The 24,841-nt window shown below is 49.3% G+C and overlaps 1 protein-coding gene across 1 annotated transcript in view; it reads left to right on the forward strand.

Moving 5' to 3' along the window:
• The window catches only part of LOC120232709, a 103,963-nt gene that overhangs the window by 2,809 nt on the left and 76,313 nt on the right, over positions 1-24,841 (forward strand). Inside the window, 8 exon segments of the mRNA XM_039233574.1 lie at positions 13,467-13,530; positions 17,001-17,022; positions 17,248-17,279; positions 18,202-18,362; positions 22,528-22,598; positions 24,410-24,429; positions 24,432-24,545; positions 24,622-24,764. Of these exon segments, the coding sequence (XP_039089505.1) occupies positions 13,467-13,530; positions 17,001-17,022; positions 17,248-17,279; positions 18,202-18,362; positions 22,528-22,598; positions 24,410-24,429; positions 24,432-24,545; positions 24,622-24,764 (627 nt within the window).

Genomic DNA, 24,841 nt, shown 5'->3' on the forward strand with positions numbered 1-24,841 from the left:
GGGGCTCGAACCCACGAACGGGGAGATCATGACCTGAGCCGAAGTCGGAAGCTTAACCTACTGAGCCACCCAGGCGCCCGTTTTAGCTACTCTTACCTATCCTCATCCCGGCTGCCAGTATATAAGGGAGGGTGTTTGTGGAATGTAGGCCTTGAGGAAGGGACTGTTATGTTTCACCAATTAGCAAAGATATATGTAGTATCTATGTTTCGCTCTTAACCCCAAAATAGGCCCTTAGTCTCAGGGCCAGGCTCAATTGTTATTCTTGTGTTCTTAACCCCCTAAGTCTTGGATCTGCAAGGCCCATAGAAACAGCCTTTTAACAATCACCCACAGAGCTTTCATCTAAAATCTCTCTTGCAAAGGCAGGAATATGCTTTTCCTTATGAGGTATCTGTGTTCAGAATATGGGTCTGATATGGAATATTGTGAGGCCTGGTCAATACCAGCAGGCTCATTTCCAACATGAGCCAGTAGTAGCACAAGGAGATACCAGTTTTCATTTCTCATGGCAGGAGCTGTGCAAACACTGCCATTTCCTTGCTGTGACTGCCATCCAGAGAGGCCGGTGCGGCTCCCGGCAGGGCACCATGAGCCAGAGGATGGCCAGTCCTCTATCCCACGTCCCCGGGGAGCAGGAGATGGAAAGTAGGTGGCCTGCACCTGTTACTTAGAAGGGGATGGGGTGGAGGGCACTTTTAGAGCGCTCAACTCTAGGTGGTTATTTTCAGAGGTGCCCCCGGAGAAAGCAAAGCAGGAACTCAGGATAGTATCGCTCATCTTGAATGTGCAGACCCTGGGCGTGAGCTGGGTTGACTTACGGTCATGTGTCTGCACAGGAACTGAGAAGAGCTGACTTCTCATCACCCTTGACCCTGAGAAGAGGATACAAGATTTCCTGCTACATGTCCAAATACCTTTGTTCTTTTTCCCTCATTCTTTGCTAGTTGTCGGTATTACATACAGGCTTCTTGGCCACCTGTGTGCCTCAGTCGGTCAAACGTCTGACTTTGGCTCAGGTCATGATCTCGCTGTTTGTGAGTTCGAGCCCCTAGTCAGACTCTGTGCTGACAGCTCGGAGCCTGGAATCTGCTTCAGATTCTGTGTCTCCCTCTCTCTCTGACCCTCCCCCACTCATGCTCTGTCTCTGTGTCTCTCTGTCTCTGTCTCTGTCTCAAAAATAAACGTTAAAATTTTTTTCAAAAACTTTTGTCAAAAGCATTCCCAGTATGTCTTTTATGGTATTTTTTTAAGTTTATTTTTGGGGGTGCCTGGCTGGCTCAATCGGTTAAGCATCTAACTCTTAATTTTGGCTCAGGTCACAATCTCAGGGTCATGGGATCGAGCCCCAAGTTGAGCTCTGCACTGAGCCTAAGATTGTCTCTCTGCCCCTTGGCCTGGCTTGTTCTCGCGTGCTCTCTCTCAAAAAAAAAAAAAAAAAAAGTTAATTTTTTAAAAATAATGTCTCCACCCAACATGGGGCTCAAACCCATGACCCCAAGATCAAGAGTGACCTGCTTTTCAAACTGAGCGTGCCAGGTGCCCATAAAGAGTTATTTTTTGAATAAGCATCATAGGTCCCAGAGGAAAATTCAAATGGTGCAGTGAGCAGGAACTCCCCCTCACACTTCCGCTCCCCCCACCCATTCCCCCCTCCCCCCCTCCCCCAGACAACAACTGCTGGTCCCAATTCCTGGTAAGTCCTGGCCCACTGAGTTCTACACACTAGTGGCAAACACATGTATTCTCTCTCTGGCTTCAGCCTTGTAAGACCTGATGGTGGTGCAACATCCCCAGCACTTGGCACCTTGCTTTCCTTCCTGGTGGGAATCTGGTGTGCAGGGTGGTCACAGATGGCCTCACACGGGTCCCTACAGCCTTGCACGTGGTGCCGCCAAGGCCAAGGGGCTTGGCAGATAGGATGAGGTTTGCAGGCCTTCGTGTAGGGGGATCCTCCTGGATTATCTGGGTGGCCCGACTTGTAGAGCTGAATGTGGCCCCCTAAGTCGGTTCACCCCCTGATCCTCAGACCCTTGGAATGTTACCTTGTATGACCGAAGGGACTTGACAGACGTGATGAAGGTAAGGACCTGGAGATGGGGAGATGATCGGGAATAATCTTGCAGATAGGGGCAGGGGCGGAGAGCCAATGAGTTTAGGAAGGTTCCAGAAGCTGGAAAAGGCAAGAAAATGGGTTCTCTCCTCTCAGCTTCCAAAAAAAAATGAGCCCTCCCAACACCTTGATTTTTGGCTCAGTGAGATCCACATCAGAATTCTTTCTTCCTCCGCCGCCACCTCCAGATTTTGAGAACATTTTCTTTTCTTTTTTTTTTAAGTTTATTTTTGAGAGACCCTGTGAGCAGGGGAGGGGAAGAGAGAGCAGGCTGCAGAGCCTGACTCCGGGCTCAAATGCCCAAACTGTGAGATCATGACCTCACCTGAAATCAACAATTGGACGCTTAACTGACTGAGCCACCCAGGTGCTCCAAAATGTTATTTTTAAGTAATCTCTGCACATAACGTGGGGCTCGAACTTAAAACCCGAAGGTCAAGAGCCACAGCTCTACTGACTGAGCCAGCCAGGTGCCCCCACATCAACCTTCTGACCTCCAAAACTGTAAGAGAAAAAAAAAATCTGTGTTGTTTTAAGTCACTCAGTTTGTGGTAACTTAATATAGCACCAACAGGAAACTCTTACTCCCATTCTATCTTGTGAGCCTTTCACAGCGGAGAACTTTCAGGGGCACCTGGGTGGCTGAGATAGCTGAGCATCTAACTTCCGCTCAGGTCATGATCTCAAGGTTGAGGAGTTTGAGCCCTGCATGAAGTTCTGTGCTGTCTGCGCAGAGCCGCCTCGGATCCCCGGCCTTCCTCTCTCTCTGCCTCTCCCCCACTCTTTCTCTCAAAAATAAATAAAAAAACATATAAAGATTCTTCAGGGACACCTGGGCGACTTCGCTGAGTGTCCAACTTTGGCTCAGGTCATCTTGTGCTTTGTGAGTTCGAGCCCCACATTGGGCTCGCTGCTGTGTGCAGAGCCCGCTTCAAATCCTCTGTCTCACGAATGCCCCTGTGCTCTCTATCAAAAAATACATGTATTTAAAAAAATCAATTAAAAAAATACAATTTCTCTGGCTGGTGGCAGAAAGATAGAATAGAAAGAAATCTTTGAAGCCGGTGGGGGCTGCAGGGAAGGCCTGAGGGCAGCCCCTGGGGGCAAAGCTAAACTCTCAGCAGAAACGGGACATTGGCCTTACAACCACGTGCTGCTGAATTCAGCCAATAATCTGAAGGGGCCTGGAAGCCCACCGGTCCCCAGAGCCTCCAGAAAGGAACCCCGCCCTCGGCAGGGTCCCTAAATGACCGGTATGTCCACCTGGTGCAGTAGTACGCAGTTGTGATAAAGCAAGTCTGACTTGTAATCTATTATGAAGGAAAAAGTAAGAAGCAGAGCATTGTGTGCCTTATGCCACTGTTGTAGATTAAAATACAGAAAGAAGAGAGAACATGGATGTACTAGCTTGTTTAAATTCTCTTTAATGTTTATTTATTTTTGAGAGAGAGACAGAGCGTGAGCAGGGGGCAGGTGGAGAGAGAGGGAGACACAGAATCTGAGGCAGGCTCCAGGCCCTGAGCCATCAGCATAGAGCCCAACGCAGGGCTCGAACCCATGAACCGTGAGATCATGACCTGAGCCACCCAGCTGCCCCTAGACCATTAATTTTGGCATGTGGCTCTACCTATAAAATTGTCATGGGTTTCAAGATTGGGAAATGGAGATAGGAACATTTGTTACCCACAAAAGTTTCCTCATTCCTGATGGTGGTCTAACATTCCCTGTCCCCTCCCCACCCCCAACCATTCAACCATTGATCTGCTTTCTAAAATTTTTGGTTTTTAGGATTTTATATAAATGGAGACCTACAGGATGCACGTCTTCACTTTCCCCACACCTCCAGCGTCTTTCAGAATAATTGGGTTTTTTTTAAAAATGTTTTATTTATTTCTGAGAGACAGACAGTGTGAGCAGGGGCGGGTCAGAGAGAGAGAGGGAGACACAGAATCCAAAGCAGGCTCCAGGCTCTGAGTTAGCTGTCAGCACAGAGCCCGATGCGGGGCTCGAATCCACGAATGGGGAGATCATGACCTGAGCCGAAGTCCGATGCTTAACCGACTGAGCCACCCAGGCGTCCCCAGAATAATTGTCTTAAGCTTTGTGTGTATCAATAGTTTCTTGCTCTTCATGGCTGAGGGGTATTCTTTTGTTGGGAATGTTCTACGATAGGTCCATTCACCTATGGAACAATATTTGGGTTATTCCCAGGTTTGAGCTTTGAAAAGAGAGCTGTATGAAGATTTGTGTCTGAGTCTTGATGTGAACACAGGCTTTCTTGTAGGTAAATACCTCAGTGGGGCAGCTGAGTCCTATGGTAGGTGGATGGGTGGCTTTGAAGGAAGCACACTTGATAGCTTCATTTTGTGTTTCTTTTCTGTCTGAAGTTGAGCCTCGCTTAGCTGGATGAAAATGTTTTGATGTGTTCTCTGAAGAGGGTGCATTTATTGAATAACCTGTCTTTCTTGACTATGTGATGCTGTTTTTATGGTGTGGTGACTATGTGTACTTGGTTCCTTTCTGGTGCCTCTCTTCTCCACTTGAACACAACTTGAAGCCAGAAGACACTTAACCAGTAATTTCCAAACCCTGTATTACGCCAATGGATAAAAAAATCCACAGGGGTCACGTGACTTTTCTAAGCCCATGCCGCTCCTCACATGAGATGAATAAAGAGATTCCTGCTCCCAACCCCAGCTTTTCCAGACTCCCTCATCAACAGGGAGAAGGCCTTATTTCAAAAATAAAAGATTTAGCAAAAAATGGAAATCCTACAATGCCTGTCCTCCGATTACAATGAAGTTAAACTGGAAACTAATAGCACATAACAGGAAAATCCCAAAGTACTTGGAGATTAAATAATAGGCTTCTTTTTTTAATAAAAACATTTAAAACAAATTTTTTTGCTAGGTTTTATTTATTTTTGAGAGAGAAAGACCGCGTGAGCAGGGGAGGGTCAGAGAGAGAGGGAGATACAGAATTTGAAGACAGGCTCCAAACTCTGAGCTGTCAGCACAGAGCCCAACACAGGGTTCGAACCCACGAACCGTGAGATTATGACCTGAGCCGAAGACTGATGCTTAACCGACTGAGCCACCCAGGCGCCCCAGTTAAAAACATTTTTAAATGTTTATTTTTGAAAGAGAGGCAGGGTGCATGGGGAAGGGGCACAGGAAGAGACAGACTCTGAAAAAGCCTTCAGCCTCTAAGCAGTCAGCACAGAGCCTAATGTGGGGCGCTCACGACTCGTGAGATCATAACCTGAGTCAAAGCCAGACACTTAACTGACTGCGCCAACCAGGCGTCCCATAAACAATATACTTCTAAATAATATGTGGGTCAAAGAAGAAATCTCCAGAGAAACTAAAAAATACTTTGAACTAAATGAAAATGAAAACACAGCTTACCAAAATTTGTGGGATTCAGCAGAAGCAGTACTTAAAGGGAAAGTGATAGCATTGAATGCCTAAATCAGACAAGAAGAAAGCTCTAAAGTCAATACACTTCTACCTTCAGAGAATGAAACTAAAAAAGAGGAGCAAATCAAAGAAAGCAGAAGAAAAATCAGAGCAGAAACCAGTGAAGTGGAAAACAGGAAATCCAAGAGCATCTTCAAAATCAAAAGCTGGTTCCTTGAAAAGATCAATAAAATTGACCAGCCTAGAGCCCGCTTAACTAAGAAAAAAAGAGAAAGTATATAAATTACCACTATCAGGAATGAAAGAGAAGGCATCATTATAGATTGTGTGGACATTATAAGAATAGTAAAGGAGTATTAACCATTCTTTGCCCACAAATGTGGTAACTTAGAGGGAATGGACAAATTCCTTGAAAGGCACAGTCAAAACTCCCCCAAGAAGGAAAAGATAATCTGAATAGGTTGATATCTGTCAAGGAAATGGAATCAGCTATTAACCTTCCAACACAAAGCAGCCCAGATGGGTTTACTGTCGAATGCTGCCAAACGTTTAAGGAAGAAATCTAGCTTTCAAGAGACTGAAGCAGAGGGTTTACTTCCTAAGACTGTGAGGCCAGCATTAATCCACTACTGAAATCAGACAAACACATTACAAAAACAAAACAGGGGAGTCTGGGTGGCTCAGCCGGTTAAGCATCTGACTTTGGCTCAGATCATGATCTCAAGGTTCGTGGGTTTGAGCTCCGCATTGGGCTCTGTGCTGACAGCTAGCTCAGAGCCTGGAGCCTGTTTCAGATTCTGTGTCTCCCTCTCTCTCTGACCCTACCGTGCTCCCGCTGTCTCTCTCTCTCTCAGAAATAAATAAAAGAGTTAAAAAATAAAACAAAAAACAAAAACCCAAATAAACAAAAAAACAAGCTACAGTCCAATAGCTTTCATGAACATCAATGTGAACATCCCCAACTCCACCACAGCAACCTCTTACTTGACACCCCCCCCCAAAGCAAGGGAATCAAGAGCAAAAATAAACAATTGGGACCTTATCAAGATCAAAAGCTTCTGCACAGCAAAGGAAACAACCCACAAAACAATAGGCAACCAATGGAATGGGAAAAGATAGTTGCAAATGACATATCACATAAAGGGTTGATAACCAGAATCTATAAGGAACTCACCAAACTCCACACCTGAAAAACAAACAACCCAGTAAAGAAATGGGCAGAAGATATGAACAGACACTTCTCCAAAGAGGACATCCAGACGGCCAACATACACATGAAACGATGCTCAGCATCCCTACTCATCAGGGAACTACAAATCAAAACAACACTGAGATACCACCTCACGCCAGTCAGAGTGGCTAAAATGAGCAAATCAGAGAACACGAGATGCTGGCGAAGATGTGGAGAAATGGGCACCCTCCTACACTGCTGGTGGGAACGTAAGCTGGTACAGCCCCTCTGGAAAACAGTGTGGAGGTTCCTCAGGAAAATAACAACAGAACTCCCCTATGACCCAGCAATAGCACTGCTAGGAATTTACCCAAGGGATACAGAAATGCTGATGCATAGGGGCACATGGACCCCAATGTTCATAGCAGCACTCTCAACAATAGCCAAAACATGGAAAGAGCCTAAGTGTCCATCAACAGACGAATGGATCAAGAAGATGTGGTTTATCTATACGATGGAATACTACATGGCAATGAGAAAGAATGAAATCTGGCCATGTGTAGCAACATGGATGGACCTTGAGGGTGTTATGCTAAGCGAAATAGGCAGAGAAGGACAGATACCATATGTTTGCACATATAGGAGGATTAGGAGGAACTTAATGGAGGACCCGTGGGGGAGAAGAAGGGGGGAAATAGTGGGGGAAAGGGAGAGAGGCAAACCATGAGAGACTCTTGAATGCTGACAAAAACTGAGGACTGATGGATGTGGGGGGGGGGATGGGCACTGGGTGTTATATGGAAACCAACTTGACAATAAACTATTTGTAAAAAAAAAAAAAAAAAAAAAAAAAAGTGAACATCCCCAACAAAATATGAGCAAATTGACTACAACAACGTGTAAATAGAATTATACACCAATTTCTAGGGTGTATACACACCCTAGAAATAGAAGGGGAATTCCTCAACTTGTTTAAGAATAGCTATAAAAAAAACCCCTATAGTTATACTGAATTGTGAGAAACTAGAAACTTTCCCACTGACCTCAGAAATAAGGCAAGAATGTTCTCCCTCCCCACTCCTTTTCAACATTGTTCTGGAAGTTCTAGCTAATGCAATAGGATGAGAAAAGGAAATAGATCTACAGATTGGAAAGGAAGAAATAAAACTCTCTCTCTTCCCTGATGATCTGACTGTCTATGCATGAAATCTGAAAGAATTCACTAAAAACCTCCTAGAACTATTAAGATTTTATAGCAAGGTTGCAGGATACAAGGTTAATATACAAAAGTCTGTTGGAGTGCCTGGGTGGCTCAGTCAGTTAAGCATCTGAGTTTGGCTTAGATCGTGATATCATGGTTTGCAAGTTTGAGCCCCACGTCGGGCTCTGTGCTGTCAGCTCAGCCTGTTTCAGATCCTCTGTCACCCTCTCTGTCTGCTCCTCTCCTGCTTGCATGGACGCATTCTCTCTCTCTCTCAATAACAAACAATACACATACACGCAAGTCCATCACTTTCCTATAGGCAACAAAAATGTGGAATTTGAAAATAAGAACAGCACCCCCCAAATGAAATACCTATAAACCTAATAGAATGTGAGGAAAACCACAAAACTCTGATGGCAGAAATAAAAGAACTAAATAAATGGGAATATGTTCTCTATTCATGTGTACGAGTAGTCAGTATTGCTAAGAGTCAGTTCTTCACAATTTGATCTACAGATTCAGTGTCATCGCAGTAAAAATCCCAGCAAGTTATTTTGTGGATATCAACAAACTGCTTCTAAAATTTACATGGCGAGGCACAAGACGCAGAATAGCAGATATAACATCTATAACATTGAGGAGGAGAACAAAGTTGGAAGACCGACACTATGTCACTTTAAGACTCACTGTAAAGATACAGTGTTTAAAAGTGTGGTGTTGGTGAAAGATCAGACAACGAGATCAGTGGAACAGAGTAGAAAGCTCAGAAATAAACCCACAGAGTCAACTGGTTTTTGGCAAAGGAGCAAAGGCAATATGGCGGGGCCAGACAGTCTTCTCAACAAATGGTTCTGGAATAACTGGACACCACGTGCCGCAAAAGAACATAGACCGAGGTCTTAACACCATTCACAAAAATTAACTCAAACTGGACCACAGACCTCAATGTAAAACCCAACTACATTCTTTGGGGTTTGCTGATGACTTTTTAGAAGGGTCACCAAATGCAGGAATCCATGAGAAAAGAAATCGGTAGGCTAGGCTTCATTGAAGTTGAAAATGTCTGCTGTGAAAGGCACTTCCAACAGAATAAAAGCCACAGACTGGGAGGAAGTTTGGAAATGACCCATCTGATAAAGGACTGTTACCCAAAATATGCAAAGAACCTTTAAAACTCAACAAGAAAACATCCTGATTAAACTATGGGCAAAAGACCCTAACAGGCACGTCACCAAAGATCTATGGATGGCAAGTAAGTGCATGAAAAGAGGCTCTATATCCTATGTCATCAGGGAAATGCAAATTAACGGATCCCACTACATACTTATTTGAATGGCTCTAATCTGAAACGCTGACAACATCAAATGCTGGTAAGGATGTGAGGCAACAGGCGCTCTTCTGCATTGCTAGTGGGAGTGCAAAATGGCACAACCACTCTGAAAGACAGTTTGGTGGGTTCTCAGGAAATGAAACCTACACTTACCATGAGATCTGGCAATCACGCTTTTTGGCACTTACTCAAATAAATTAAGAGTTGACATTCATACAGAGACACCTGCTTGGCTCACTCAGTAGAGCATGTGACTCTTGATCATGGGGTTGTGAGTTCAAGTCCACATTGATCATACAGAGCCGTCTTAAAAAAACAAAAAAAACTATGCCCACGGATGTTTATAGCACCGTTATCCGTAATTGTCTCAACACGGAAGCGACAAAGGTGTAGGGACACCTCAGTAGGCAGATGGATAAATAAATGCACATCCAGACAGTGCAATATTATTACTATTACTGTTATATTATTATTCAGTTCTAAATAAAAATGCCTTATCAAGCCATGGAAGGATAGGAGGAACCTTAAAAGAATATTCCTAAGTGAAAGAAGCCAATGTCCTGGCTATGTCCTGTGTGATTCCAACTATACGACATTCTGGAGAAGGCAAAGCTATGGAGACAGTACAAAATATCAGTGATTTCCAGGGACCAGGGGAGGGAAGGATGAATAGGCGAGTTGCATAGGATTTCTATGGCAATGAAAATACTCCGTCTGATATTATAATAGTAGATAAGGGTCATTATATAGATGTCTAAATCCATAGAGTGTTCGACACCAAGAGTGAACCCTAAGGTAAACTATGAACTTGGGGTGGTAATGATGGGTCAATAAAAGTTCTTCAGTTGCATTGAATGTACCACAGTGGTGCGGGGTTGTGATTATGGGAGAGGCTGTACGTGTGCGAGTGCAGGGGGTATATGGGGAATCCCTCGGCCTTCCTCTCGATTGTACTATGAACCTGAAACTGCTCTAAAAAACGAAGTCTTGGGGTGCCCGGGTGGGTCAGTTGGTTAAGCGTCTGACTTCAGCTCAGGTCATGATCTCATGGTTCACAAGTTTGAGGCCCGTGTCGGCCTCGGTGCGGACAGCTCAGAGCCTGGAGCCTCTATCTCTATCTCTGCCTGCCTGTCTCTGTCTCTCTCTCAAAAATAAACATTAAAAATTTTTAAAAAAATAATAAAGTCTTAAAAGTACGGTGGTAGTGGTTCATCAAGGACAAAATCTTACCTGAAATCCTCCACCCAGGTAAGAGCTCACTTCGCCCCCTACTGGTTGGTTCTCTCCAATGGGCTGTCCTTTGCCCTCTACCTGCGCAAAATAATGCCGTCTTTGGATGGTTTAAAGCAAAGTCTTGTTAATTTTTGTGACTCTGGCTTGGGTGTGATGGGCCTTGATTCATCCTCTGCCTTAATTCAGAACTGGAAGCTCAATCCTCAGTTACTGATAAGCCCAGCCCTGCCTTTTTTCTTTTTTTTTTTTTTTTTAAGAGGAGGAAGCTGAACTTAGTTTTTGTGGGAGGGTGAGGGGTGGGAAGGCTTGTCCAGGAGGGTCTTCCTGTGAGTCAAGTCCTTGAGTCCTGGAGCTCCAGCCAGCCAGTATACCGGCGTTTTGTCCAGTAATGAGAGAAATGTGCAGAAGTGAGGCCAGAGAGGCAGGAGCCTACCCCGGCCGGCTCTGGTAGAACTGGGTGATGGCACACCCGGCCGGTCATCAGGTTGGTCTGGAGGGAGGTCCTCACACCCCCACTCCCCCTTCCCCCCTGCCTTCCTGGTCCTTGTAGTTTTCCAGGCCTGGAATGGGATGCCGCTCTGTTGACTGGGAATCACCACATGAGACATGGCGTGGTTGTCTGAGTCCTTACCGTCGGCAGCGTGGGATTCTAGGACGCTGGGCAGAGACAGGAGTCCTGGACAGGGAGATGGAGGAAGTGACAAACACAGAGCTAAGCTGCAGAGTTGAGAAAGAGGAAACTCTGGAGTCAGATGGGGTCCAGCTTTGTGACTTTGGGCAAGACTTAGCCTCTCTGTTTCCCACTTCCTTTTCTGTAACAGTGAGATGAAACCATTTCCACCTTGCTGATCATTTTTAGTGGTGGGGTTTGGGGGGACTTTTGAATGAGTTAATATTCAGTGAGTGCCTTGCCCATTGCCTGATACAGTTTGTTAATTTTTTCAATGTTTATTTTTTGAAAGAGAAAGACACACACACACACACACACACACACACACACACACACACAGTGCAAGCAGGGGAGAGGCAGAGAGAGGGGGAGACACAGAATCCAAAGCAGGCTCCAGGCTCTGAGCTGTCAGCACAGAGCCTTGACGTGGGCCTCGAACCCACGAAACCATGAGATTATGATCTGAGCTGAAGTTGGACGCTTAACCGACTGAGCCACCCAGGCGCCCCTGCAATTTTCTTTTTTAATTGTGATATACTTGACACGCAGCGCTGTGTCAGTGGAAGGGGTACCACATGCTGCCTCGATACGTTAATGTTACATAGTTGCCATTGTGGCATCAGCTAACACCTCCATAGTGTCTCGTAACTATCATTTCTTCTAGCACTGGGGACAAGGAAGATCTAATTCCTTAGACACTTGAATACTTCCAATCCAGTTTTCTGGCCTGAAATCACTGTACCGTGTATTAAGTCCCCAGGACTTAGTTTACTATTGGTTGCAAGTATCTAGTTTTCTAATAACATTATTGTCTGGGTTTTTATTTTATTTTATTTTTTTGAAGTTGCAAGGAAATCTCTCCTTCATGAACTCCCAGCAATCTCCTGGCATAAAAACCCTTCCTTTCTTGGAACCGGGGCTCTCCTGGGTACGCCTCACGTCTTCTGCGTGTGCGTCTCATTTCCGCACTGCTATTTTAGCTCCTACAGACCAGCCTCGTGGGAGGTAGTTTTCTCCTTTCCTTTACAGCATTTGGCACCATCCAGAGTGTCGTGGGCCTCCAGGGAGCTTTAAGGGGGCCTTTAAAAGTTTAGCCCTGGGGCGCCTTGGTGGCTCAGTTGTTTCAGCGTCCGACTTTGGCTCAGGTCATGATCTCGCAGTTCGTGGGTTCAAGCCCCCGTTCGGCTCTATGCTGACAGTGAGGAGCTTGCTTGGAATTCTCTGTCTGTCTGTCTGTCCGTCTCTCTCACTGACACCTGCTACAACGTGGATGAACTTGAAAATCTTATGCTCAGTGAAGGGGACCGGTCACTAAAGGTGTTGCATTGAATGATTCCGTTCATAGGAAATGTCCACAGTCGGCAGAGTGACAGAGACAGAAAGCAGATCGGTGGTGACCAGGGACTAGGGTGTCGGGGAAGGAGGAGGGAGTGCTTACTGGTGCTGGGGTTTCCTTTGGGAGTGAGGAAAAGCTTCTAAAATCGGTTTGATGACAGTTGTACCAAGCTGAACGGACTGAAGACCGCTGAACTGTGCGCTAGCAATGGGAGAGTTGGGTGATCGCTCTTCTCCTGCCGTAACGCGGTTTATAAAAAGTGTCTTTATTGCAGAAACAAGTGCACCCAATGAGAGGCCAGGCCCACAGGGGTGGTGGGGGGGGGTGGCCCCGGAGATGGGCTGCTCGCAGCCTCAAAACCAAAGTGCAGGAGGAGGCGACTTTGAGGTGAAGAAGAGGAGGTGTGGTCTGGGGAAAAAAAGACTTCCGGCTCCTTCTCATCAGCTGGTCGTCCTGTGTTGAGGAGGGTGGCCTTGGGCCAGAGCACCGGCAAAGCCTGCAGCTGTCCTCTGTTTGACGAGAGCCATTGCTCGTCAAGCCGGCCATACCCGCGATGATGGTTTTGCAGTATCGTGAATGCACTCAGTGCCATCCAACTCCCGTTTAAGGCGGTTCAAGTGGTTAATTTGATATTAGACCACACACACACACACACACACCCACCCACCCACCCACCCAAACCACGGCCCTGTTTTCCTTCTGCCTAGAGGCTCCATTTACAAGGCTTGAAGAGGCAAACTTTTCTTTCCCCTCCACTGAAAAGGGATTTTCCCCCTCAGTGGTCAGGAGCCCCCTCCTCCTGGGTAGAGTGCTAAGAACTTTATCAGAGGCTTCTGCTTGGCTGGGTCTTTGCCCTCAAAGCCCCCTCCTCCCCTCTCCACCGGCTCTGGGTGGGGAGAGTGGATCAGGGCTGTGCCCGCCCCTTTGGGAATGAGAGAGTCCCTTACTGGGTGCTCTGTGCCATCAGAGAGAGGCTGACGGTGCGGGGCTCTCGGGGCCACGGGGCTCCTGGGTCTGGTTCTACTCTGGGCCCTGGGGGCCGTGACGTCCGGGAGTAAGGAAAGCTGCTGCGGTTCTGGCTCTGCGTGGGGTGAAGCTGGGACGGCAGCTCCTCTGCCTGAGACCCTGGTTTTGTCGCCAGATGCCTGTTGACCTCCTCCCTGCCTCTCTCGGTTTTGCCTTTCATGGGGAAGAGGAAAGAGAGGTTCCAGGGGGACCCTTATCTCTTGCTCCTGTCTTCCACCAACGTCGTCTGAAAACGGAGACCAGATCTGTAAGGCTGAGCGAACAAATGCTGACTTCTGAGCTCCCGCACTTCTGTGCAGGGATGCTCGGCTGTGTGCAGGGCTGCGAGGGGGTGATGGGCTTGAAGACACTGAGCAGATCTCTCTATGCAGCCTAACGTGGTGAAATGCGCTTTTATCCGTTGTCTTTTGACTGCGGACGGGTCTAGGGCAGCCCTATTCAGTAAAACGTAACGTGAGCCAATGTGTAATTTGAAAGTTTCCAGCAGCCATGTTTAAAGAAAGGCTAAAAAGGAACAGGTGAAATGAATTTGGAGAGTATATTTTACTTCACCCGATATATCCAGAATCCCATTAGAAAATGTAATCAGTGTAAAAAAGTATTAATGAGGCATATATTCAGTTCTCTGAAATCCGGTGTTTATTTTATACTGGAAGCACATTTCAAAAACTTGTTAAGCGTATTTCCTTTCTGAGATTTCATTTTTTAAGTAACGTCTGCACTCAGCGTGGGGCTCGAACTTACGACCCTGAGATCAGGAGTCACATGCTCCATTGATGGACTGGCCAGGCGCTCCCATATTTCATTCTTAGGCTAAATTTTCATGGCAAGTGCATGATCCGTATTTAGATTCCCCAAGATTTAACGTGGAAAAGGGGGGGTTGTGTACTAAGTTGTTTTAAGCATTCTTGAGTTTTCGGGAGCTGACTTTAGTTATCAGTTTTTAATTTAAACACAAAATGGAAAGTTCTTCCATAACACCAGCCACATTTCAGATGCCCAAAAGCCACACGTGGCTGGTGGCTACTTTGCGGGACAGCACAGGTTCGATTCCAGCTGGGCTGTTGGGTTTTTGTTTGTTTGTTTGTTTTGTTTTGTTTTTGCTCTATTGTCAGCACCTAATTGCCGGTTGCACAATCGGTACTCAGTAAATCTGGGCTGGATAAATGAATGAATAGGGACCTTCACTGACGTCTGAGAAGGCTGAAATGAGCCCTGGTTTCATTTCCAGGCTGTAGAGATCACATCACTCTCAGCCCTTCTCAGATCTCTCCCTAGAAATGAATAGGATCCGATAGAAAGATGTATCACCTTCCAATGCTCAGTGTTTCCTCTCTTTGGCTGATCTACGTAGTAGGGTTATTGAATTGTTTTGGAACTTTTCTCTTTTAGTTTAAATTTTTAAACAAATTTAGAGTATTTATTTAAAAAATTAATATAATTCATTGTGAAATTGGCTAACCTACAGTGGGTACCGTGTACTCTTGGTTTTTTGGGTAGATTCCTGTGGTTCATCGCTTACATACAACACCCAGTGCTCATCCCAGCAAGTGCCCTCCTCAGTGCCCATCACCCATTTTCCCGTCTTCCCCACCACCCCATCCACCCTCAGTTCTCTGTATGTAAGAGTCTCGTATGGTTTGCCTCCCTCCCTCTCTGTCTGTAGCTATTTTCCCCCTTCCCTTCCCCCATGGCCTTCTGTGAAGTTTCTCAAGATCCACACAGGTGTGAAAACGTACGATATGTGTTTTTCTTTGTCTGACTTATTTCACTTAACACTGTCCAGTTCCACCCACGTTGCTATAAATGGCCGGATTTCATTCTTTCTCATGGCCGGGTAGTAATGCATTGTATACATGCCATTTTTTTAAGTGCATGTGAAAGGAACGGAACGAGACTTAGTTCGAGCACAGTGCTCTTTGAACACACTTGTTTCTGGAGCTCATGGTGGACGGGGGCTTGCGGGCTGGTGGCGAAAGCAGAGGTAGACGTTGCTGGAGGAGCAGGCAAGCTGAATGCCGGGTCCCTGCACAGCTGGGAGTTGAATAATTATGCGTAAACAGCTTTAATTTGGTGCCCAGAGTACATGGTGTCAGAGAGTCGGAGGAGAATTGGAAGGGAAATACAATGGGTTAAATGTCTTTGAAATGTGGGTTTATCCGTTGATATTCTACTTGAATGCAAAGAGCGATTGGTTAGAGGACACAAAAGCTTTGGGAGGTGGGGATAGCCTATAACCTTCTATTATTTCAAAGGGTCTGGACAAAATGGCGTAAAACGCACTTCCCCCATCTTGGGGAAATGTTTCCTCTCTCAAGGGGTTAAGCAGGCTCCTGTGGGTGATGGTTAGCAGTCGAGGCACGGTGGGGTGCTTTCGAGGATGGAAACGGTATTCTAGAAAAGCCGTTGTCTGCCCGTGGCTGTGGATCGATTCCTGGCTGAGGCTGTTCCAGAAGCACAGGGTGGATGGTGCCTGAGGGAGGTCCAGGCGCGCGGCTGGAAGGAAGGGCAAACAGAGCTGACAGAAGGTGAAGGAGGGCAGGACTCAGGCTGGGGCGAGTGGAGGGAGAGAAGCCGACCCCTTCCGGGCCAGGACTCCCTGCAGAGGGACCTCCGTGGCCGGGGCAGCGGCTGGGAGGTCAGAGCCCATGCTCTTCATTCCGGGGGTGCCTTCTGCAGCCGGGAAGGAGGCGGCGGCGGTGAGGGTGGATGAGGTGGCGTCAGATCTCACCACCCGTTGCTGCAGCCCCCCCCCCCCCCACTCTGGCTTTGTTGGTTTGTAGTGGTCAGGGAGGGCGCCGCCGGGGCGCGACCTGAAGGGGCCTGGGCTGTGGAGAGCAGGAAGAAAGGTGTCCAGGCAGGAGGGAACAGCATGTGCGAAGGCCTTGAGCTGAGAGGAAGAGCCAGTGTGTCTGGAGGGTGAGGGCCAGGGGAGACGCGGCCGGAGGGCAGATAGAGGCCAGCTCTTGTGGCAAGGCTGTCCTTACGTGTGTGTGTGTGTGTGTGTGTGTGTGTGAGAGAGAGAGAGAGAGAGAGAGAGCAGGGGAGGGTCCAAGAGAAAGGGAGACACAGAATCTGAAGCAGACTCCGGGCTCTGAGCTGTCAGCACGGAGCCCAATGCAGGGCTCCAACCATGACCTCAGCTGAAGTCGGACACTCAACTGACTGGGCCACTCCGGCGCCACCAGATTTAGGTTTTTAAGATCTCTAGCTGCAGATGAGGAATTGTGGACACAAATGCCTACTGCCGTCCTGTAGGCAAGAGAAGGTGTGACTTTGCCTGCAGTGATGGCCAGAGAGATGGAGACACGTGGAGGGAGGGAGGGAAGAAGAAAGCAGGGTTAGAGAGATGGGGGGGGGGAGAGGAGAGGAAGGGATGGAGCTGGAGGGAGGGAGGGTGACCTGCATTTGAGGGACTCGGCCGGGCGTGGGGGTGGCCCACAAGGAAAGGAAGAACACACATGACCCCCGGCCTGCTAGCTTGAGCAGTCAGGACAGCGGTGCCGGCCTCCCAGATGGGGCAGAGCGGGCTGGTAGGGGGTGGGGAGGCCATTCCCAGCCCTGTGAGAGAGAGGAGTACCGGCATCATCTCTTCTGGTCCCCTCGGGCCCTCCAGCATCCCCTCCCACAAGAAGGTCAGTGGCCCGCAGGTGGGGCCGTCCCGTGCCTCCCTCTGGCCCCGCCCTCGCTCCGTCTGACCTGTGATTTCAGACACTCCAGATCCAGATCCGGATCCGCCCCTGAGCCAGGGGGCCTCCTGCGTGGTGGCGTGTGCAGGTGAGCACGTCTCTCGGGAGACAGGATGGGGCGGGGCTGGCTGTGGGAGCGGAGCAGGCCAGCTGCCACCTGTGAGTGGGACAGCCTCCTCCGGGCACATGTCCCCGTTAGCAGAGAGGGCCGAGGCCAGTTCCGGAAAGGCCCTCTGGTCATCAGCAGTTAGGAAAGCAAACAGCACACGGGGTCGGAAGGGGGGCGGGAGGGTGGGTAAACTGCCCCGGGCTCTGGCCTTCCAGAGCCTTCCGCCTTGGGTCCCCAGGTGGAGTAAACATCTGTGCTGGGGATTCTGTTTGCATTTTGGGGTGGAGTAGACAGGGGAGCCTTAAGGCAAATTCTTTGGAGGGAGAAAAACACTCTGGGAGTGTGAGGTGTGGCGATGTTTGAGCACCTGAAAAAAATGTTAATTCACTTGGAAGCGCAGAGAAGGGTGGGATGTCATTGAAGGGTGGGGTGTCACAGTTGGGCCCTTGGCCTCAATAGAAGGTTAGGGAACTGCAGAGCCAGCTGCCTGCTCCCTAAATCAGCCCTTCCTGCCACCTTAGCGCCCCTGAGGCTGGCCAGCTTAACGGCTCTGGTCCCGTCAAGGACCAGGACAACCCTCTCCCAGCGCACATGACAAACATTATGTTCTCAAGGCCATAGGTGAGAACTCAGAGTTCCAAGGTTAGCATCCCAGCTGTGTGACCCTGGGTAAGTTGGCTAACCTCTCTGAGCCTCAGTTCCCACTTCTGTAACATGGAGTAAGAGTAGCCACTCAGAGTTAATTAAATTAAGCTTAATTTAATTAACTCATTAAATGAGTTAATGTAAATGTAGATCTGTGGTTCTGAACCAGGACTGTACCCCTTGGGGGTATTTGGTAGGTGGGGTTGAGTCGCAGAGGGTGGAGGTTGTCAAAGTGACCCTCTACTCTGCTCTCCAGGGTCAGCAGAGCCCCACCTTCCTGTGGGCACCAGATACACCTGTCACTTTGTCACCAACACCAGTACTGGCCAGCAGGGGGCCCTGGTGGAGGGGAGTGGCCTTGGCCTCCAAGGATTGGTCATCTCGGACGTGCTTGGCCCATGCCAGATGGCCTTATGGGTGAGTGTCTTTGGGCACCTGGGAGGGCCCAGGGGAAGCTACAGCCCCCCCCCCCCGCCCTCCCCCCGCTGTCCAATTAATAAACGGAGAGGAGATTTCTGATGAATCTCAAATTAAGCAAGTCAGGACCCAACTCAAGGGTGACGTTGGAATGTGGCGCCATTTTGGTTGTAGGTGCCCAGTGGGGGAAGAGCAAGGGGTTAAAAAGAGAGGGACAGTATTCCTTGGAGCACGTAGAGCCTGGGGATGGGGGTGGAGGGAGGGTGGGGGGCGAGCTATGTCCTTGGTGGGAATAAGAGTCAAAGCTGGGGAACCTGAGTGAACCAAGCCAAGTCAAGGCCTGGATGGGGTCCGCGGCTCGGGGTAAAGGCGCACGGTGAGGCAGAGCGGTGGTGTTCATCCTGGGGTCCGTCCAGGCAGAGTTGGGAGCTGGCCTTGGTGGCCTCCTAGGGTTCTCTTTATCACCAGGTTCCCCAAAGCTCCCTTGTGTTCTCACCAGGGGGAGGGCCTCTCTTTTCTTTCCGGTCTCCTTTCCGATGGTTGTGTCGTGTTTCCTGGACAGACCCTCCCACCCTGCCTCAGCGGCCTCTTGGTTTCACGGAGGTCTTACCTCCTGCTCCAGAAGCCGTTCTGAGCTGCCCACAAAGCTTGCTCACAAGAGTTGCTCAAAACTTTCTGTGATGTTTCCACGCAGACCACAGGATGTGGTCTTTCACGGGGTGGCCGTGAGTTTGCCTCTGAATTCTTCCCCAGCCTGAAATGTCACCTGGAGTCACGGTCCCCTCACGTCCATCAGAAATACGAGCACCTGGTTTTTGTTGTTTTTTTCTGCAAGACCAGTTGTCACAAAGCAAATGGTGGGCTGGCACGGATTTCGTTCACGTGCTTTGTTTTAAGCGTTCAAAAACAATCGATCATGTCCCACGTTGTCAAGAAGAGAAAAGCTGGCTTCTTTCAGAGACTTTTGGGGAAAATAGAAACTTTACAGCCACTCAGGAAGCAGTCAGTTACATACATTTTGGTGTCAAAGGTGTGAAAACAGATCTTCAGAGCAGTGAGTTTTCACTAGCGGAACCTGTGTGTCTAGTGCCCACAGGATCAAGAACCTGCCCTGTTACCCCTTCTGATGACTTTTCTAGAGGACTTTCTGAGTCCTAACACCACGGATTAGTTTTATCTGTTTTTGTGCTTTGTTCCCATAGAATTATTCAGGAAGTACTCTTTTGTGTATGACTTTGTTTTTTTTTTTTATTTTAACGTTTATTTTTATTTATTTTGAATTTTTAATGTTATTTATTTTTGAGAGTCAGAGAGAGACAGTGTGAGCAGGGGAGGGTCAGAGAGAGAGGGAGACACCGAATTTGAAGACAGGCTCCAGGCTCTGAGCTGTCAGCACAGAGCCTGACACAGGGCTCGAACCCACAAACTGTGATATTATGACCTGAGCTGAAGTCAGATGCCAAACTGACAGAGCCACCCAGGCACCCCTTAACATTTATTTTTTTATTAAAAAATTTTTTTAATGTTTTATTTATTTCTGAGAGAGAGAGAGAGAGAAGAGGGGAGGGTCAGAGAGAGAGGGAGACACAGAATCTGAAACAGACTCCAGGCTCTGAGCTGTCAGCACAGAGCCTGACGCGGGGCTCGAACCCACGAACTGTGAGATCACGACCTGAGCCGAAGTCAGACACCCAACCGACTGAGCCACCCAGCTTCCCCTCTCTTCTTTTTTTTAAATTGTAAAATACGCATAACAAAACTTATTATTTTAACTATTTTAAGTGTATAATTCAGCGGTAATAAATACATTTCCAGTGGTGTGTGACCATCACCACTATCTAGCTCCGGATCACCACGCCTCACCCCGAACAGAAGCACTATACCCGTCACACAGTAGTGCCCCTTTTTACCTTCCCCCCAGCCCCTGCATCCCTATTCTGTTTCCTACTTCTTTGAACCTGATAGTGAGGTACCTCTAAGAAGTGGAGTCACTTACTGCAATCAGTATGTAAACTGTGTCTGGCTTCTTTCATTGAATATGTTTTCAAGGTTTATCCACATCATAGCATGTGTCAGAACTTTGTTTTCTAATTTAATTATTAATTTATTTTTTTAGAGTTTGTCTACTTAGAGCGTGGGCATGGGAGGGGCAGAGAGAGACTCCCAGGCAGGTTCCATGCTTTCAGTGCAGAGCCTGATGCGGGGCTCGATGTCACGAACCGGGAAATAATAACCTGAGCCAAAACCAAGAGTTGGATGCTTAACTGACTGAGCCACCCAGGTGCCCTCTAATTTTATTTTTATTTATTTATTCATTTATTTAAATTAAATTCTTTTTTAATATTTATTTTTAAGAGAGAGCAAGACATAGTGCAAGTGGGAGAGGGGAGAGAGAGAGAGGGAGACACAGAATCAGAAGCAGGCTCCAAGCTTCGAGCTGTCAGCACAGAGCCTGACGTGGGGCTCGACCCCACGAGCTGTTAGATCATGACCTGAGCCGAAGTCAGACGCTTAACCGTCTGAGCCACCCAGGCGCCCCCTAATTGTATTTTTAATTCTAAAAAAGCACATAATATAAATGCTTCCCTTTTAACCATGTTTAAGTATACAGTTCAGTAGTTTTTTAAAAAAATAGTTTCTGTGTAAAATTTTTGCACACGAATACAGCTACACTGGTTAGCTTTCTTTTTTTTATATATATATATTTTTATTTATTTCTAGGAGAGAGAGACAACGTGAGCAGGGGACGGTCAGAGAGAGAGGGAGTCACAGACTGAAACAGGCTCCAGGCTCTGAGCTGGCAGCACAGAGCCCAATGCGGGGCTCGAACCCACGAACCGCGAGATCATGACCTGAGCAAAAGTCGGACGCTCAACCGACTAAGCCGCCCAGGCGCCCCTACACTGGTTAGCTTTCAATCATGTGGTCAGATAAGTGATACCAGTTACACGGTCCTGGACAACGTCTCAGGGCTGGGTGGGACTGCACTTCACCCCCAGGTTTCAAGCCCAGGTGAGGGGGGAGATGACAGACCCTCTGCTGGGGGAGGGGAGCTGGTTTTCGGGAGAGAGAGGAAATGGGTTTCAGGACAGATGCAGATGAGACACTTGGAAGACGTGAAATCCTAGAGCAGTGAAACCGCCCTGTGCGATACTGTCATGTGGACACGTGTCATCATATGTCTGTGTAAACCCATAAGATGCGCGACGCCAAGGGGGAGCCCTGATGCAAACTCTGGGCTTCGGGGTGATGACGTGTCCGAGCAGGCCCATTGATGGTGACAAATGTACCACACTGGTGGGGGGTCGGGAATGGGGGGAGGACGTGGGGGTGGGTATATGTGGGGTATATGGGAAATCTCCGTAACTTCTCAGTGTTGCTATAAACCTAAAACTGCTCTAAAAATAATGTATGTTTTGGGCATCTGGGTGGCTCAGCCGGTTGAGCGTCCAACTTCAGCTCAGGTCGTGATCTTGTGGTTCATGGGTTTGAGCCCCGTGTTGGGCTCTGTGCTGACACCTCTGAGCCTGGAGCCTGCTCCAGATTCTGTGTGTCTCTCTCTCTCTGCCCCTCCCCGCTCGCTAGCTCACTCTCTCTCTCTTAAAATAAATAATCGTTAAGAAAATAACACTTTAAAAAAATAGTCTGTTGTGTAAAAAGTGATAGTCACATGAAGAAGGCAGTTTGTGGGGGTGATTTTTCATGTTTAGAAAGTCCATCATGTTCTGCAGTAAGTGCACATGCACCCCCCCCCCACGCACACACCCCCCTGCACGCACACCCCCACCCCCAGGTCGGTATTGGGATCTCCACGTTTTTAAGTTCATGGCGAGCCAAGTGTTTGTGTGCTCTGCCATTCTAACCCATTTCGCTGAAACTGTACAGAATAGATCTGAATCTCTTCCCCCAACTTATAGGATATTTTGGGTAAAATGAGTGAGAACTTTGTGGACATTGGTCAGGGAGTGGTAGATACTGGCTGTTTCAACTCTTTATCCCTTGGGGATATTTGGTGTCCACTGCCCAGGAACTAGAACCTTCTCTCAAGGGAAGGCTCTCTGCGTTTAGCTCCCAACACGGGGCTGTGGGGTGGGGGTGGGGGGTGCTAGTGAGGCCCTGGGGTGTCCCAGTGGAGGTCACCGACTCATGGTGCTTTCTGATCTAGCTTCAAGGCTTCCAGGTGACATCCATCTTGGGGTCCAAGGTGACAGTTCTGGAGGAGTCCGAGACTTTGAGGTAAGACGCTGGCCTTACTCCTCCTGATGGGACTGCACGTGAGGCTCTGACCCCCTCCTGTTAGCTACCAGGTGCCGGGTGCACTGAGTTAGGTGGGAAGAACAGTGAGGGTGACCTCCCCCACCCCAGGTTCTGACCTTGGTAAGTGTCCAGGACAGACTGTTGCTGAAGACCAGGAGACTTGAGTGAGTCTAAGGAGCCTCAGAGGGCCTTCCCTCACCCATGGAAGGAACTCGTCTCCGAATTCCCTGCCTGTCGCCCTCCGCATGTCCAGATTTTATGTTTGTCAAGCACCCGCTGGGCACCGTCCATGAGAACATTCTGGAAGACACTGGGTACCCATTAAAGGCCACCCCTCTCCCCTCCCTGTCTCTGCTGAGATGGGGGTTTTCTTGGAGACCCGTGGCCTCTCCCTTCCAGGGCTAAGCCTCCCTTCTGTGACCCGGCCAGGCCTGGAATTCTCCCTCCGGCTGGTTTCCCAGGACTCCCGGACAGGGGTCTCAGTGGCCCCCAAGCTCAGTCCACACTGAAGACAAGCCCATCCCGGCAGATTCCTCTTCCTTTTTTATTGCAAATTCATTTGTTAGAAAATAAAGCCTTTGTGCTGGGGTCCAGGGATGGGGGGTGCTTGCCCAGGGGTAGATGGGTCCTCGCTGAAAGCCTTCGGGTGGTCTCCTGCGCGGGGGTGAGGGGAGTGGGGTGGGGGGGAGGGCACTGAGAGCTATTGTCCCTGGCTCCTCATCAGAAATGCTAAGTCATAGGGTTGGGGGCTGTCAGCTCCTTGAGGCCAGACTGACATCTGCTATTCTGGAAGGGGTGGGGTCCCATTTGCATTTCTCTAGCACAAGGCCCGAGACCCGGCAGCTACCTCCGAAGGCCCCCTGACTCCAGGTGAGGCTGGAGAGGGAGGGGCAAGTGACCTCCTGGGAGGTACAAGTAAGGACACTTCTGTCTCTCGGGGGTTCTGCCCTGCTGTCTGGCTGATGGACTCGAGGCGCCTCTCTCCTCTGTGCCCACACACGCTTGTGGGGACTTCACCCACCCTCACCTCCCCCCCTCCACCCCCTCACATGGCAGGTACAGGAGTGGCCTGGCGGAGGAGAGGTGAGGCGTGGTGGGAGGAGCATTGGGCTAAATTCTCCCAGCTCCTTCCTGGCTTGCTGTGTGCTTCCCTCCAGTCCACCCCCCTCTCTGGGCCCCTTTTCCTCATCTGTAGGGTGACTGAGTCTCAAGTGTCCGAGACCCATGACCCTGGGGCCAGCCTGCCTTGGTGAGAATCCCAGCTGCTGCCCTAAACAAGTTACTTTCTGGTTCCGAGCCTCAGTTTCCTCGTCTGTAATGCGTGTGTGTGTACACGTGCGCACGCAGACACACACGCACACAGAGGCACGGAGGGGGGGCGGGGAGGGCGATGCTAGGTACCTCGCGGTGGGCTGGGAAAATGGGAATCCCTGGAATTCAGGAAGCTCTTGGAAGTTCAGGTTTTTGTTACTTGTCGCCGCTGGGCGCGCGCACGTACCTTTCTTTGTTTGTCCAAGTGCTAAGAACCTTTCTTTGTCCAAGTGCTAAGAAGCCTGCGGGCGGCTTTGAGCCAAGGGTGGGTGCCCCTGTGGCCCACTCAGAAGTTGCTGGAGAACCCCGCGGGAGAGGGAAGCAACGTTATTTGGGGAGAGGTGGGGTGCTCTGGGGGCTTCCCGTGGGGGCTGACCTATAGGAGGAGGGGCAGGGGCACTTGGGCGTCAACAGTGAGGAGGGGGCCTGGCACCTTGGAGGGCCTCCTGGTGACTCACAGCCCCCCACCCCCGCCCCAGCGCTGCCCTGGGTCACAACCCGCTCGCTTTGTCCTGCTCGAGGGGTGCGTGGGGCGCCTGTGTCCCCGCCGCTCGGAGCCTCGCGCAGTGCTGAGCCTGCTGCAGGGGCTCCCCGGTGCCGCCGGCCCCCAGACCTCGAGGAAGTGAGGCCTGGAGTCTGGCTTGGGGGAGGGGGGGTGGCGGGGAAGAGCAGGGGGCTGACGGGGCCCCGCTCGCCCAGGTGGACGTCCTGGGCAGGTGTCCCCACGTACCAGCCAGACGGACGGTGTGCGGATGCGCAAGACCAGGACCTGGCCGCTGCGCCCCGAGCATGGTGCGCTCCTTGCTGCGCCCCCAGGTCCTGCCCGGGGAGGAGGTGAGTGGCCTGGCCCCGCCCACCGCCTCCCGGGTCCTGCCTTTCTTCCCCTCCCCCTCCTCCACCTGCCCCGCCCC

This window comes from Hyaena hyaena, unplaced genomic scaffold (assembly GCF_003009895.1).
Source record: "Hyaena hyaena isolate Hyena2069 unplaced genomic scaffold, ASM300989v1 scaffold_76, whole genome shotgun sequence".
NCBI classification, from domain to species: Eukaryota; Metazoa; Chordata; class Mammalia; order Carnivora; family Hyaenidae; genus Hyaena; species Hyaena hyaena.